Genomic DNA, 16,906 nt, shown 5'->3' with positions numbered 1-16,906 from the left:
ATTTAATAATAAACTATAAATCCCAAATAGCTTTAAATTTTTTTTAAATTAAATTGGGGCTCATGATTAATATTTCCATTCGTAAATGACAAATAAATCCAGGCCATGAGCACATTTGCTATTATTAAGCACAGCAATTAACAAAAAAAAAAAAAAAAAAATATTTAAAATTAGCATAGATTGGTGGTCAGTGGACCCACCCTTGGGCTATTACATTTTAAATCAGGAAACCCTTGTATCACCCAACAGAATTTTTTGACTTAATATACAATGCGGGGTTTTAAATGAAGTTTAATCAGGTAATTTGTGACACTATTTCAAAATTTGGCAACTAAAGGGAGGTTTTAACCCCAAAATAATAAAAATACATACAAACTCTATTCATGTAAAATGCATTAAAACTAGGTTTTCTTCCATTTTTTTTTTTATTTTTATCCATTTTTAGGCCAACCAAAAAGTCTATTATTTAAGGTTTAATTTTTGTTTTAATTCACAACCTTACAAGCTAAATTGCAAACGAACTACAAATATTTAAAAACTGAATTTTTTAACTGTGCTTTCATTTAGGCCAGTGTTTCCCGAAGTAGGATCACCTGATAATTGTTCTGGGTTGCTTGTCAAGATACAAAAAAGCTCTCAACAATTATAGACAAAACAGAGAACAAATGTTAATATAAGGAAAAGCATAAGGGTGACACTTAGGGCAAATGAGTAGATATTTTTAAATCCTGATTTTCTACAACTAAATGTTATCCCAAAGCCGGCCTTTGAATTATGAAAATTTTTTTATCGCATTTAGGGACCAAACTTGACAGGGTATTTTAGGTGTTAGGAACTGTTACATCACACAAAGCAGCAGTTATAAAACATTTTAAAATTACCAAAAAATCAGATTGACAGTTAAATTGTTTATTTTTATTTACTTCATGGTGTGAGATAAATTTTACCACGAAAACTTCAAAATCCAAACGTAGAATTCTTATCAGACTAAGCCAGTGTTTCTCAACTTACAAGTCTTAACTCAAAATTGGGTCGCTTAGTTGGGTTGCTGACTGCTGTAGTTTACATGATTAGACATGATTAGATTTTTTTTTTCTATCATGCATCATTATTTTCTTTCTATCTCTGATGTTACTGCAAAATGAACCTAATATAATATTATTTTTATAACACTGTTTATTCCAGTGCTTTTCAACCTTTAAAAGAACTGTTCACACTTTTTAATTCGAAAAACTTTCATCCGCACGAACAAGCATAGTCAGTTTGTAACCTTAAGTTATCCCTATTTCTGACATAACAATGAAAGGGTTAACTATAAAATAAAAGTAGCAAAGAAGCAAGCTCATGATTGCTACTACAGATGTGCAATTGTAATGTAATAACTAAGGAAACAATCAACCACTGAGAGACTATTTAAACTGTAAGGTTTAAGTGGGCACAATAAAAAATATTAACATCAACCATTTTCATCCGCATTACAATTTTTTTCATCGGACAAGTGCATACCATTCCATGGGTTGAAAAGCACTGGTTTATTTAATCAATAAAACACCTTAATTTCGCTTTTTGCTCCCCTAGGTCAATTCTTTTGCAATAAAGGATAACATTTTTTCCTCAATTTTTTCAGGCAATTAAAAATAAAGAATGTCCAAAATTAAATTTTTGCCCTCTAATTAGCCTATGTTAAACTTTTTGCTCCCCTGCAAGATAAAATAGACAAAAAGTGTACAAGATAAATAAGTTTGAGATGCATTGCTACATAGCATTAATATAAAAACATTCAGTTTTTTTAATATTTTCTACCCTTTAGTGATTTAGCTTAAACAGGGACAATACTTTTATTTTTAAGTGCCCAAGGGCCTCTTAAACCTTATTTAAATGCAATTTTGACCGCCAAAGTTGTAGGTAAAATGACTATACATGTAATTTTTAATTATAAGATAGCATTTATATCTATTTTTCCAGTTTTAGGGAAAACGAAAAAGCCCTCCTAAATTTCAAAAATGCTGTAACTTCTTAGCAAATCGGAATTTTTTTAATTTATTTGCGAAGTTTATTCTTTCATGCATAAATAAAATATAAAAATCTGATATTGATGATTACAAAATTTTCATTCTTGCAATGAATGGATATTGAATACTCTCCAGTAAAAACTTTATGACTCAACAGCACATTTTTTTTATTTTTTTTTATTAAGTTGTTAAACTTAAACACTCCAGTACTTTAACAAATTTAACATGGTTGACACAACACACAAAAAATAAACTTACTTTTTGATTGCCTTCTTCTATTGTTAAGTAGTTGCTTTTGTAAGGAACTGATTGAAATCCACTCCCACTATCTTTTTTTATAGTTGATGTAACCATTCCTGCTGTAAATATAGTTTACTTAATTGAAAATAAAACAAAAAAGAATAAAAAAGGTTTAAAAAGTAAATTTCTAATATATTTTTTTTAAACTAATCTAAAAATGTTGTACCTGCTTGAAGGATCACATAATTTAGAAAGCTTTGTTAAAATATAATTTCATGCAATGATTGAGTGATTTGAACGAGTTTAGTTTATCAGCTGCATCCATTATTATCAATGCAACCTGGTTTCTGAATGGCTGTCTACTATTATTATGACTGAAAATAAATTGCCGAAAAAGCTTCTTTGTAGTATGACCCAAAATTGGCTGAGTATATATAAGAGGCTATATATATCTATATGATTTTCAATGTTTTAAGAAAACGGGGTCCTATTTTTTCTTTCAAAAACATTTACTTTTTTGAACTTTCAAAGGTTTAAAACTTCGCCTTAAAAAAGCCAAAATACTTTTGATACATTAGACATTACATAAAAAAGTGCTAAACGAATGACATATCATCCGAAACCATAAATATATAGTTGCAAAATACTCATTACTCAGCATAACTAAATAACTGAAGTTAACTTCTTATTTCAAATACTCACCACTATCAGCACTGTCAGCCATATGGTCTTCGAATGAACATAGGTCATCCAACATCATTGATAGGTCTACATCCTCAACAGCTGATAAAGTTCAAACATACATTTAAGCTAACTATACAATGGATTTAAGGTCTAGAAATTGTTTAAAGGAATGAGTCCAGTACTATACATATTTATTGTGACACTTTTGTTAACACATAATAGTCATTACTTTAAAAATTTGAATTTGTACATCCAAAAGATCGATCAACTGTTGCTTAACCAAAATAATAACATATGATGGCCAATTGTTTTTCTGGAGAACAAGCCATTTATTTTGAATTTTGATATGTGTTTGATGTTTTTTTTACACAGCAGACAAAAGTCACTTTGTGACATACTTTGGTTAAGATTTTTCAGGATATGGGAAGCTGATGGTGTTAAACAACTTTGGTTTGCTTAGCATACAAGCGATGTTAGACAGTATCCTAAATATTTAATGGCATCATTAAACTGATTAATTAAACCCTCCAAAGTAATTTTTTTTAGATTGCAAATAATTTCTTACATTGTAGTGCACTTGGAGGAGCTGCAGCTGTAGTGGTTTGTGCAGAAGGCGGTGATACACAGACAGAAGGAACATCATCAAGTTGCTATAAGTCATATATATATTACAGTAATGAATAAAAATAATCTATTTAATTACAGTACAAAATTAAGGATGTTCAAAATAGAATTACAAGATTCTAGATTAACAGGTTTTGAATCTACATGAAATATGTAGAATATTGAATCCTAGTACTTTTTCAATTAACTATTTACTGACAGTTTTTTGGGATTCATCATACTATACCTTTTAGTGACAAAACATCAATTTATCTGAAACCAATTTAATCGCATATATATTTTGCAAAAAAAACTTTTTAAGCATCCCTAATGTTTATTAGTTTTGTTTGAAAAAGTTTTGTTTTAAAAACCCACTGTCCGAAGCGACCTTTTTTAAAGTAATTGCATGATGCATCTTCGGCTAAAGGAAAATAAAAATTAAATGCACAAGCTGTCTTTAGTCTCTTGTTTGCACCAAGGACCGTAAATGCAGGATTTCTTTTGTTTTACTATCTTTATTCGTTCAGGTTGGCTGATCGGCAAGTCCGTATTTGTCGGTAAAAAGTTAGGCGCAGTTTGGTCTAACTGTGACTTGGATGCGCGATTGACAGTCTATATTTTTACGTAATGTTAGCTAATGCACAACTATTCTCTTTAAGCATATTTTTAGAACACTTGATTAACGTGCAATTGACTCAATTTATTTTCCCTCAAACGCAGCTTGAATTTTACCTGACTTGGCACTAGGGATGTTTAAAGTAGAATTCCAGGGGATTCTAGAACTTTAGTCTCGAATCTAGAATAACCAATCAAGAATATCAAATCCTAATATATTTTTATTAAATTATTTAACCTCGATTTTATTTGGGGGAGGAATTAATCTTAATATACCCTCCAAATCCCACACTCACATCAATAAATCGCAATACACAAATGGACTCTTCTACACCAGGGTTTCCCAAACTTTTTTGGACCAAGGACCATGATTTGCGAATCTGTTTTTTAGCGGACCGCAATACAAAGAAATAAATAAATAAAGCCGAATTTAATTTATTCACAAAACTGACAACTTCAATGGGACGAAAACTTTTGCCTAGGCACTAACTTTTGTGTAGGAAAGCGGTTGGAATGATCTCAATAAAACCTCAAATTCCGAATGGCAATAAGAATATATTATTACGTCCATAGGCGCCGACCTTTCAAAATTTCAGGGCGTTTTTCAAACCAGTCCTTAAAAAGGGGTTCCCGGAATTTCAACTTAGGGAATTTCCCTGTTTTCCGCCTGACTTTAATGAATAATAACGTCATAAAATAGTCACAGCAATGACGTCATAAAAAGACGGAAAACGAACATGTGCGTTGAAACCGTTCAGTGTGCAGAAACCGTTTCAGTGTGCAACAAAGATCGTTTTTCCCGGGTGTTATTATTCCACGATTAGCGCAACATCTTTGCCGAGCTTGTGCCAAGTCAGCTAAAGTACAAGCTGCGGTTGAGGGAAAATAAGTTGTGTCAATTAAACACTAAACACGTGGTCTTTGGATATGAAAATAATTATGCGGTGACTATCATAACATAAAAAGGGCGACTTTAAACAGTCACAGTTAAACCTCCTTTGAAGAGAATCTGCGTTTTTTACAAAAATTCCGTTGTTACACCAACATGGGATACTAGCGCGGCCAGCGAAAAGCGAGAAACATTAGTCTAACTCGACGTTTTTAGCAAAAAAAAGGAAGATGCATCTTAGCGATGTCATTTGTTAAATACACCCTCGCTAATCAGCTAACCTGAACGAATAACGAACGGCGAGAGACGAATAACGAACGGCGAGAGAAAACATCCTGCGTTTACAGTCAACCAAACAGGAGACTTACATTAAAAACATCGCCGCTTTGAACGGTGAGTTAAACCCTGACAGAAACGAACAAAAAACGATAATAGCACTTGCGAAAGAGGGGGCACCAAACAGGAGATCTAATTACATTAAAAACATCGCCGCTTTGAACGGTGAGTTGAACCCTGACAAAAACGAACAAAAAACGATAATAGCACTTGCGAAAGAGGGGGCGGGTGCCGAACTTGGCCCTGGATACACCACTGCTTGCTCATTACCAACAAAACATAGCAGGCCTTGCAAACAGATTTTCCGATTTCGTATATCATGTTTAAAACAAGCAGTATGTCTCCTGTAATTTCGTCAGAATTAATTGTACTTAAACCTAATGCGTGCTTTGTCCTGTATTAAAATGATGAAGGACGAAGGTTAGTGCCAATCTACTTTGAGCAGTGTTCGTAACTTATTATCAGGCATAGCATACATGCAGAAGGAGCAAGCAAAGCGAGGGGGGATTTTTTGCGCTATACTGAAATTAAATATTGAAGAGACTTGTACAAAAGGAGTCGGCGTAATTGAACGAGGATTTTTTTATGTGTTTGGTGTTTAAAAGCTTTTGTTCGGAATATTAAGTTTATTTATCGATTTGAGTGACCAAACGTCTCATATTGGGACGTTAGACGAAGCACTGTGTTATACGGCGTTTAAAAGTTTGGAAATAGGTTAATACTTGTCTATTTTAGATTCACCAATTGGCTTGACGCATGTTTTATCACAGAAACATTTTTTTTAAACACAGCTCACTCTCATCAGCGTAAGCTTGACCTACATTAGCGCGACCTGGTATTTGTTTTTTTCAGCGCCGCTTCGGTTTATTAATAGGTGCGAACGAATACTTTCACAGATGATACTTCTCCCCATATAATTTAGGAAAGCCGCGCATACTGTTAGTGAACCACGATTGTGCTACTTGTCTGGTACATTGTGTAATATAGTGTTCACAGAAGTGGAGTGCACAATAATTGCACACAAAACTTGGTCGAATTCCAGGGCGTTTTGACGCCCTGCAAGAAATCCAGGGCGTCAAAAAACGCTCTGCAAACCCACGTTCGGCGCCTATGATTACGTCATAGACAAGGAATACAAGAATTTTTCGTAAACAACTTTTTGACTACAACGAAGGTGCAACAAGTAAGATTTACGATACTGAACAGCAAAAGCTTTTAAAATCACTAGGTTGTGAATAACTGTGGCAATTATCTTGGAAAGGGTACGCACTGTACAACGTATATGTGTGACTTTTTAATTTCTTGTCATACCGCCAGACCACCTGTGCAGTCGTCAGGGACCACCAATGGTCCACGGACAGTGTTCACGATAAGCTCATTTTTTTTGCGCATTTGCACAAAATTTCACTTTTTTTCACAGAAGTGCACAAGCAAAAAAAAAAAATTAAAAGTTGTTTTTTTACTTGAATTTGACCTCCAGTCGTCTCCTGAAGCCCAGATTATTACTATTTTGCAAAGATTAGTACATATAATACCTTATGTACCCCATTCTTACTTAACGAAAGTTTCGAAAATGTGCCCAAATTATTTGAGCTACATACGGACAAAAAAGTGCCCAAATAAGTTTTATTCGAGCTATGTACGACCAAAAAGTGCCCAAATTTGTTTTATTCGAGCTACGTACAGACAATGAGTGCCCAAATTAGTTTTATTTGAGCTAGGAACGGACAAAAAATGCCCAAATTCTTTTATTCTACGTACGACTAAAAAAGTGCCTAAATTAGTTTTATTCAAGCTACGTACGGAACAAAAACTGCCCAAATCAGTTTTATTTAAGCTTCATACGGACAAAAAAGTGCCCAAATTAGTTTTATTGGAGCTACGTACAGAACAAAAAGTGCCCAAAATTCAGCGCCCCGTTACCGTTGCGCCGTGGAAGGCTGCCAAGTGTGTCGCGGACAAACGGAAAATGTATTAACAAATATTGGACATGTTTTTTTTAACATTTTTTTCATTTTCGTCAGAATAATAATAACTTGAAATTTAAAAGAAATGCTGGTGTACCAAAAATCGCTCTCGCTTCGCTTGCTTTCTACTTCAAGGTCGACTTCCTTCTACTTCAAGGTTAACAAACACTCAACTAGATAAACTATTAAGGTTTCTTTAAAGTAGTTTTATTACACTTTTCATTAGTAGTATACTAGTATGGATGACGACATGTGGACTCGAATTAAAACCAAACAAGCACTATTTTTTCGCGCTTTGTGCTAACACTTTACTGCCTCCTGAAAGTAATTCAACACTTTTTAGGTGCCAAAAAGATCCAAGGCCTGTCTGATTCACAGCGTTGTTCTAACATTTTATTAACACAATTTTTTTTGCGGCCCGCATAGACCTTGCTGGGTTTGGTTTTGGCCCGCGACTAAAAAGATTGCCGACCCCTGGCTTAAAAGCTTAGGACTTCCCGAAGATAAAACTTTTACGCTCATTGTTTTGGTAAAACAGTGTACAGTGCAAATTATAAAATACCCCTAAAAAGCAAAGTTGCGTGTTGTGTCAATTAAAGGAGTGGGTAAAATTTATGTCAATATAAACAGGAAAGACGCGAAGGCGAATTTTTTTTTTTAATTAAAGTTATCAACTTAAAAAAAATGCGTAACCCGTTTAAACTTAAAAATGCTTACTGATAAAACCGCTGCACTACGCGCGAAAATTACCTTGACCATTAGGCGGTTACACCACGCTACGCTTGATTAAGTCAAAGCGAAATCATGTCTTAAGCGAGCGCAATTCTCCAAATAAAGAGACTCAATTTTATGTCTGGGAGAAATTAATTAAGAATATTGCTCCCCCTCTTGTGCTCTTCAGTGCATATTGCTCCTCTCCATTTCAACAAAAACATCTGTCCGATGGACAAAGCAAGCCAAAAATAATTACTTTAAGAGCTAATAAAAACGCATTTAGGTAAATTCGGTGAGCGCAATATTAACACACTAAAAATAGTGAATACCCCCCCCCAAAAAAGGGTCTTCCGCGTATCCTATTTGGGCACTTTTTTTGAAATTTTGGGCACTTTGTGCACTCATTTTCGGCTTGTGCGCAAAATTTTGGGCACCTGCGCACATGGTAAAAAATTAGAGGGAACACTGTCCGCGGATCACAGTTTGGGAAACCCTGTTCTACACAATGGACTCGTCAGCAATTGGTCCACTGTTTTTTGAAAAAACATATACTTTTTTTTGACTAATGTCATCTGTTATGCAGTCAAACAATGTACTGCAAGGAATATAATGTTCCTATTGCCATAAATAATACTTGGCGATTACGTTATGAATAACCTCGCTGAATATTGACCTGAAGTTGACCTTAACCCTGTAGCAGTGACCACATATTGTTTAAGGCCAGCATGTTTTACGTGGGAATGTTACTTTTGCTAATTAACTCAGCTAAGGAAATTACTGCGAACTCCGCACCTGGCGTTGACACATTAGTCGCTCGCCCAATAACGCTTGATTGACACTTAATTATTAGGCTATTGCGGGATGCAAAGTAATTGGTTGGCCGAAAAAACGTTGACACTGCACTACAGGGCTACATTTAAAGCAAGCACTATAAATGTGTCGCCGCAGTGACAGGCCTTTATCTGAATTTGCCACTCGAGTTTGTATAATTAGGCGCAACCATCAGCGGTAAAACATTAAATTTTATCGGTTCCAATAACCCAAAATTAACGTCATAATTGGATACTTTTTTGGTAACACCCCTAAAGTTAAATGCTGTGTTCTCCTAAGGAACGTATCAACCTTGTCATGTTTAGGCTTTTAACAGGTAAATTAGTTAACAAAAAGTTGCAGCCCCCAAAGGCGCAAAATTTTTGTGACATTAACAAATACATAAGGGGCATGCTAAAGTACAACCTGTGGACTGAGGTGCACATGCCGGTTTTTCTTACTCTAACACCGTTTAGGTTGGTTCACATTGGAGCGTTACCGTTACCCTTTCCGTTAGTAAATTAGTTAACAAAAAGTTGCAGCCCCCAAAGGCGCAAAATTTTTGTGACATTAACAAATTCATAAGGGGCATGCTAAAGTACAACCTGTGGACTGAGGTGCACATGCCGGTTTTTCTTACTCTTAACACTGTTAAGGTTGGTTCACATTGGAGCGTTACCGTTACCCTTTCCGTTTAGAGGGAAGAAATTTGCCATTAACGCTTGCAACCCAGAAAGTGTGAACTAACCTTTACATAGAAAAATTGTTAATGGGCGAACTTGTGTGCAAACATGAAGCCAGATTGAAAAAGCGCGAAAAAAATTATTTGGTTAAATTTTCAATTTATATTGCTTGAAACAACAATATTCTTAATCCAATTCAATAGAGATTGTTTGCCAAGGTTATAAGTCTAGATGCAGAAAACAGCGTTTAATAGGAACTTACGGCTGTTTAAAATTGTCTGTTCGATGCTAGAAAAACATAACAGCTCGTTGACGCATTCAAAGTCACATGATTTCAATTGCACGCGAAATGCTATGAAATCGCGGTGTCAGACCAGCATCTATGACATATTAATTACAAACTGTTGCACTTTGTTGGATGCTTAAAGAAGGGTTTTAAAACTAGAATAACAAATCCAGAATATTGAATCCTAGTATATTTTTTTCAATTTTTTAACCTTATTTCGTTTGAGGGAGGGATTAACCTTAAAATACACTACAAGGCCTAAACTCATGATTACGCTGTGCGTAAACTCCCTGAATATTGGCTAAGTTAACCTTAAGTAACCTTGCAGCGCATTTTGTCCAAGGCCCGCAGGTTTTATGAGGGAATGTTACTTTTGCAACTTAACGCAGTTAAGGAAATTGCGAACTTCGCACCTGGCATTACACATTAGTCGTTCGCCAAATAACACATGATTGACACTTGATTATAGACGAAGGTTGTCACAAGACGCAAAGTAATTGGTCGCCTGAAAAATGCTGACACTGCATTAAAGCAAGCACTTTAAATGTGTCGCCGCATCCGACAGGTCTTATCTGAACTTTCCACTCGCGTATGTATAATTAGACGTAAACATGGCAGTAAAACTTTTTATTATATGGTTCCAATTACCCGAAATAAACGCCAGAATTGGATACGCATCCTATTTGGATTGGAATCGAGGGTCAATATTCTACTTTGAACATCCCTAGTTGTCATCAAAATTACTGATCATCAAATTTGGTGTTATTTGTAGTTTGATTTTGCCAGTTGTATAAAGCGTGCAAAGACTCTGCCTGTTACAACTGCGACGGCTGAGCGCTCCTTTTTTAAACCTTTTTTGATAATCAAAACGTTGAATAGGGCGACCTGCGGTGAAGAACGCTTGACATAACTACTCCATGGATGATATTATACAAGTTCATATCAAAAAAATCAAGAAGGATAAATTAATTTTGTTTAAAATGCACATAGCTGTAGCTTACACACTAATATCCGATGTTGGTATAACAACGTCATTTTTTTTAACTGAAGCAGGTTATTAAAACGTGGTATAATGTTGACTCTTGTGCATTTTTTAAAGTAGCCATTTTGCATAGAGGTTAGACACCAGACTATGGTTCTCAGTAACTCGATTTTTTTGCAATATGCGTGAATCTTTCGTTTTACAACTTTATTTAGCCCTAATTTGATGTTATAGGAAAGTACTTGCTTTATATATATAAAATACCTCGCCAGGTAATAGCTTTAAACTTTTTAAAACAAAATTAATACAATTATCTGCAATATGCTTTGATTTACAAAAACAAACTTTTCATGCTGTTTTTTAATGCTTAAAAGGTTAGGACTTTCTGTAGGTAAAACTTTTATGCTTATTGTTTTGGTAAAACAGTGTACAGTGCAAATTATAATATACCCCAAAAAAGCAAAGTTGCGTGTTGTGTCAACTAAAGGAGTAGGTTGAATTTATGTCAATATAAACAGGAAAGACGCGAAGGCTTTTAATTGAAATTATTGTGACGCCTCTCGTGCTCTTCATTGCAACGAAAACATCCGCCTGATGGACTAAGCAAGCAAAAAATAATTACAGATTATATTTAAGAGCTAATAAAAACGGAATTTCCGAACTAATTATTATTAGGACTAGCAAGTTATCGGTGAAAAAGCGTGAATAGTGAAGACCAAAAAAAGATCTTCTGTGAATCCAATTTGGGCACTTTTTTGTTGGAAATTTTAGGCACTCATGGTAAAAAAAAATAGAGGGAACATTGCACGCAACATTGCTTTTTTTGGGTATATTATTATTTGCATTGTACACTGTTTCGCCAAAACAGTGAGCCTAAAAGCTTTGTTTACGAAAAATCCTAACCTTTAAAGCATTAAAAATAGCATGAAAATTTATGTTTTGCAAATAAGCATATTGCACAAGTCATACAGTGCTAAACACAGATACTTTGAACTAAAATACATCTCCAAATTAGGACAAAAGAAAGTTGTAAAACGAAAGATTATTGCTTATAGCAAAAAAATTCCAGTTACAGACAACCATGGCCTGGTGTCTAACCTAAATGCACAAGTTAAATCTAAGCCCAAATTTGTCATAAATAACGCAAATATGAGTTTTATGAGCCTATAGACACAGTGAACTAATTCGGGTGGTCAAGTATTATTAATTCTATCAAGTTTTTTTGAGTTTTCAGCCAATATTTTCTATTTATATTTGCCAGGAGTCTACCTTAAGGTCCAATTAGTGCATCGCACCACCTCAAGGTCTGAAAGTCAAACCCTCCTGCCATTTGGTGCCCTAATTGTCGTAGACCTTGTTGCTTAGAACTGCACTAATTTCTGATGTATCGGGAGAAACTACACATGCGGGTAATTTCAAAGTAAAGCATAAGACACCACATATAGAAAGAAATCACACCAGGCGTAACATGTAACTAGGGATGTTCAAAGCAGAATATCGAATCCTTCTGCCGTTTATTTTGGGTAATTGCAACCGATATAATTTAATGTTTTACCGTGGATTGTTGCGCCTAATTGCACAAACGCGTGTGTTAAGTTGGCCTGTCGCCGCGGCTAGGGATGTTCAAAGTAGAATCCCAAGGTATTCTAGAATAATAGGTTTCGAATCTAGAATAACGAATCCAGAATAGCGAATCCTAGTATATTTTTATTAAATTATTTAACCTCCATTTTGTTTGGGGAAGGGATTAATCTTAATCTACCCTACAGGGCCCACAATCACAGCAATAAATCGCCTAAACAATTTTTTAACATGTGTACATTATAATTAAAAAACTCTCTCATATGTTTAACATTCGTAACAACTGTCATCTGAAGCCGTTCTGTAAACTGTAATATGTCAACTGTCCAGGTTGTGTCCAAAACTTATATTTTTGCCAATAGTGAGAAAATGCAACACTCCACACAGAAGTCTTAAGCAATTCGGTCCTGATTTTGAAAGCATTGTTAAGTCTTATTGCTTCTTTTTTGACTAACATGATCTGTTATGCAGTCAAATGATGTACTGCAAAGAATACAAAGTTATTATTGACATAACGAATTCTTGACAATTACGTTGAGCATAACTGCATAACTTCCCTGAATATTGGCCTAAAGTTGACCTGAAGTAACCCCATAGCGCATTTTCTTGATGGCCAGCACATGTTACTTTTGCAACTTAACGCATTTAGGAAAATTGCGAACTCCGCTCCTGAGATTACATGTTAGTCGCTCGCCCAATAACGCTTGATTGACACTTAATTATTAGCCGAACGTTATCGCCAGACGCGAAGTAATTGGTCGCCCGAAAAAACGCTGACACAGCACTACCAGGTTTACATTTAAAGCAAGCACTGTAAATTGGTCGCCGCAGCGATATGCCAACTTACCGCACGCGTTTGTACAATTAGGCGCAACAATCGGCGGTAAAACATTAAATTATATCGGTTCCAATTACCCGAAATAAACGGCAGAATTGGATTCGAATCCCATCTGAATTCGAATCCAAGGATTCGATATTCTACTTTGAGCATCCCTAGCCGCGACGACCAATTTACAGTGCTTGCTTCAAATGTAACCTCGTAGTGCAGCGTGTCAGCGTTTTTTCGGGCGACCAATTACTGTGTCTCGCGATAAAGTTTGTCTAATAGTTAAGTGTCAATCAAGCGTTATTGGGCGAGCGGTTAACGTATAATGTCTGGTGTGGAATTTGCAATTTCCCAAAATATGAAAAATATAAGTTGAAAAAGTAACATTATGTTGTAAGAGGTGCTGGATGTAACCAAATGCGCTATAGGGATACTTAAGGTCAACTTTAGGCCAATATTCAGCGAGGTTATACAGTAATGCACAGCGTAATTGTCAAGTATTCGTTATGTCAATAGTAACTTATTCTTTGCAGTACATTATTTGACTGCATAACAGATCATTTTAGTCAAAAAAAGAAGCACAAAAACCCAACAATGCTTTAAAAACAGGGCTGAATTGTTAAAGAGTTTTGTGTTCGGTGTTGCATTGTACTCACTATTACCTGGACAGTGGACATATTACAGTTTACACAACTGCTTCAAATGACAGTTGTTAAGAATGTTAAACATATGGGAGATTTTTTTAATTATAATGTACACATGTTAGCAAAAAATCCCTTCCCCAAACAAAATCGAGGTTAAATAATTTAATAAAATTATACTAGGATTCGATACCTATTATTCTAGAATACCTTGGTATTCTACTTTGAACATCCCTAATGATCACCATCACATATTGTGGTGTACCATTTCCGTGTAAGTGTAAATGAATGTGTAATTTAAAATGTAACCGAAAAGGTTGAGTAAATACTTTCTCACAATTAAAGTATAGGATGCGGCCCTTGTGAAAGCAGCAACAAAACTAGTTCTTACAAATTGGCAAAGGTGCTGTGTCCATAACAAATGAGTATTCCTTGGGCCGAATCATGCTCAAGTATAGTTTAAGCAAAATGTAAGATTCCATCAAGCTGTGGCCTCTTAATAACTATTACATACTATGTTGTACCCTGTGTAATTTACTTAGTGTAGATAATTTAAACAGGCAATTTATCAGGTTACGTAACTTTCATGGATAGCATAATATCCTAGCTAGAGGGTAGTGCGAAAATAGTGTGTTAAGTTGTAAAACAATTTTATTTCCCTAATCATTGCATTTAGTGGAGCTACATATTCAGTAAAAGAAATTTAATATTATATGTTTTTTCTGGTATTTCGCAATGATCAGATAGCTTATAATAGTAAAACAGCAATGACACTGACAGCTAGTCAGTCCTATGATTTTAGCCGCTCATTGTGTGTGAAATGAAAAATATTTACCAACAAGAATAGAAACGGCCATTGCAATTTTGTGAAGGTGATTTTCGGTCCTAACAAATGTGTATTTGATTTAAACTCATTCTAAAATTATTTTTCCAACAAACAGAATTTGTTACAGAATTGTTCAACTTACAAATCAGAAATATTTATCCAACTTGCTAAACCAAAACCATTGAATCTTTTGTCCAAAAACGTTTTATACAACAATTACAAATTTAACACTATTATTGCTTTATTTGCTCCTCAATTAAATATACACTATAGTACCTGGGTAAGATCAGCAAGCTCACCCAACATTTGAGAAAACATGTCATCTATATTTCCTTCCATGATTGCAATACACCTTTAATATATATATCCTATAAATCTAGATTTCATTAAATTTTAAAGAAAAAAGGAGGATAAATCCATGTATGCTAAAAACAAGCCAATGTTTTGCTTTGCACTTACACAACAACCTTGTGTAAAGTGTTATTTAAGACCACGAATAAGGCTGCATCAGGATATATTTTTTCAAGTTGTGTCAACAGTCATAAGTAAATTTCAACCCAATCTTGGCAGATGAGAATACAAAAATTGAATTATTTTGTGATCCACAACCAAATATGCAACTAATTTAGGGCATTTTTTTAAATCATAAAAAATCGTATTCAAAATTTGATACAAAAACGGAAAAGAAACTATTTTAGAACACTTTGCAAATGTAAGCAAGATTTAAAAACACATGCTAATGAATATTTTTTCTAAGATCCCTTAATAGAATGGAACATAGCAAAACTGCAGCCAGACAGGCAACATGTTAACTATTTTTAAACATTTTGGGTAACTTGGCAGTGTCATTATATATTAATTTTACCTCTATTTGTATGGTAAAACATGTTTATAAACAAATTACAAATCATGTAAACTTGTTTTTCAACAAAGTGTGTTTCGTATATTTTATAATATGAACACTAACATTGTATTATTTAGTAAAGCTAACTTTGCTAGCTATACAATTTATACAATGTACTAATTGAAATATCTATATTTGTTGTGTGATGATATCAACACATAAGTAAACTGTAAAAGGAAACTAAATACAGCTTAAAAAACATATACATCACCATATATTTATACAAGACTTTAATACAGTAGCTTAATAATAAATTTCAAAGCCAAAAAGGTCGAGTAGATTAAATACAGTACATTACACGATGTGCATATTGTGCAGTTAAATCTCTTTTTGTATGTAATTTGTCTACGATATTTAACATTAGTTTTTTTATACTAAACTCTTCACAATCCTTTAAGTTGTTTAAATCAATTAAGCTAAAAAGAAAACAATTCAAAATTTTGTAATATTTATGACAAGGTAGGCTAGTGTACACATATTGTGTATTCTCTATACAAGCTAGGTGACTGGTAGGGCAATTAATTTTCAGTCATTTCCTTGACAGGAATGAATAACAAACACCATCAGCTAATCAGATATGGGATGTATTTTTATTCTAAAACAGGAAATAAGCTTTGTTTGCGGTAATACTTAATAACATAGGATGGTAATTTATCACAATCATGCAAGATTGTGTTGTATAAAACACAAATATATACCAATTTTTTTTAAGTTGCTGTACTAAACCACATTTTAAAGATTGAATATTTTTTAACACAGAAAATACAAAAAAATTTCACAAAAAAGATTAATAAAACATTTGTTCACCCAATAAGAAAATCTAGACTGCACACTACTAGGGTTATTTAAAGTTTTTAAACTTGATAGTTCAGTGAATAGTATATACAGTAGTAGAAAGGTTGGTGTATGGCACTTTCATGTAATACTTAAACATTTATATTGATTGCAATGAATATGGCACATTGTTTCACTTGGCATTTTTTATAAGAATAATTACTGCCGATTGCTATACCAGCATAAATGACTATTAAGAAAGGTTCTATTAAATGTGACCAGAAGGAGCAAACCATAAAGGCAAATGTTAAGTTTTCGCAATTTACCTACAATTTTTTAAGGTATCGAGTGTTTGTATAAATTTCACTCCACTGCAAAGTGTGTTGTTCTGAGTTGAAATATGCTGATGGGCATACTAAGCCTGCAACAATTCCTAAACTTTTTTTGTATGCAAACAATGCAACATTATTTAAATTAAACAGCACCCATATTATGCCATTCAAAAAAGGATAGAACACATTAGGCAAAATATA

The 16,906-nt window shown here is 34.1% G+C and overlaps 1 protein-coding gene across 5 annotated transcripts in view; it reads right to left on the bottom strand.

Annotated features, from left to right (window-relative positions):
- The window catches only part of LOC146168158 (ras-associated and pleckstrin homology domains-containing protein 1-like), a 38,915-nt gene extending 23,842 nt beyond the window's left edge, over window positions 1-15,073 (bottom strand). For 4 of the 5 annotated variants that reach the window (XM_083382133.1, XM_083382158.1, XM_083382150.1 and 1 more), the window contains exons 1-4: window positions 14,972-15,073; window positions 3,502-3,586; window positions 2,955-3,035; window positions 2,271-2,371 (exon numbers count right to left, since the gene is read on the bottom strand). In XM_083382133.1, the coding sequence (XP_083238259.1) occupies window positions 2,271-2,371; window positions 2,955-3,035; window positions 3,502-3,586; window positions 14,972-15,034 (330 nt within the window). In that variant the 5' untranslated portion in view covers window positions 15,035-15,073. The remainder of the gene's footprint in view (window positions 1-2,270; window positions 2,372-2,954; window positions 3,036-3,501; window positions 3,587-14,971) is intronic. The other variant, XM_083382141.1, reaches the window with a different exon arrangement.
- Window positions 15,074-16,906: the final 1,833 nt, after the last annotated feature.

This window comes from Ascidiella aspersa, chromosome 1, assembly GCF_963924565.1.
Source record: "Ascidiella aspersa chromosome 1, kaAscAspe10.2, whole genome shotgun sequence".
NCBI lineage: Eukaryota > Metazoa > Chordata > Ascidiacea > Phlebobranchia > Ascidiidae > Ascidiella > Ascidiella aspersa.
This window is presented reverse-complemented; position numbering and strand designations above follow the sequence as displayed.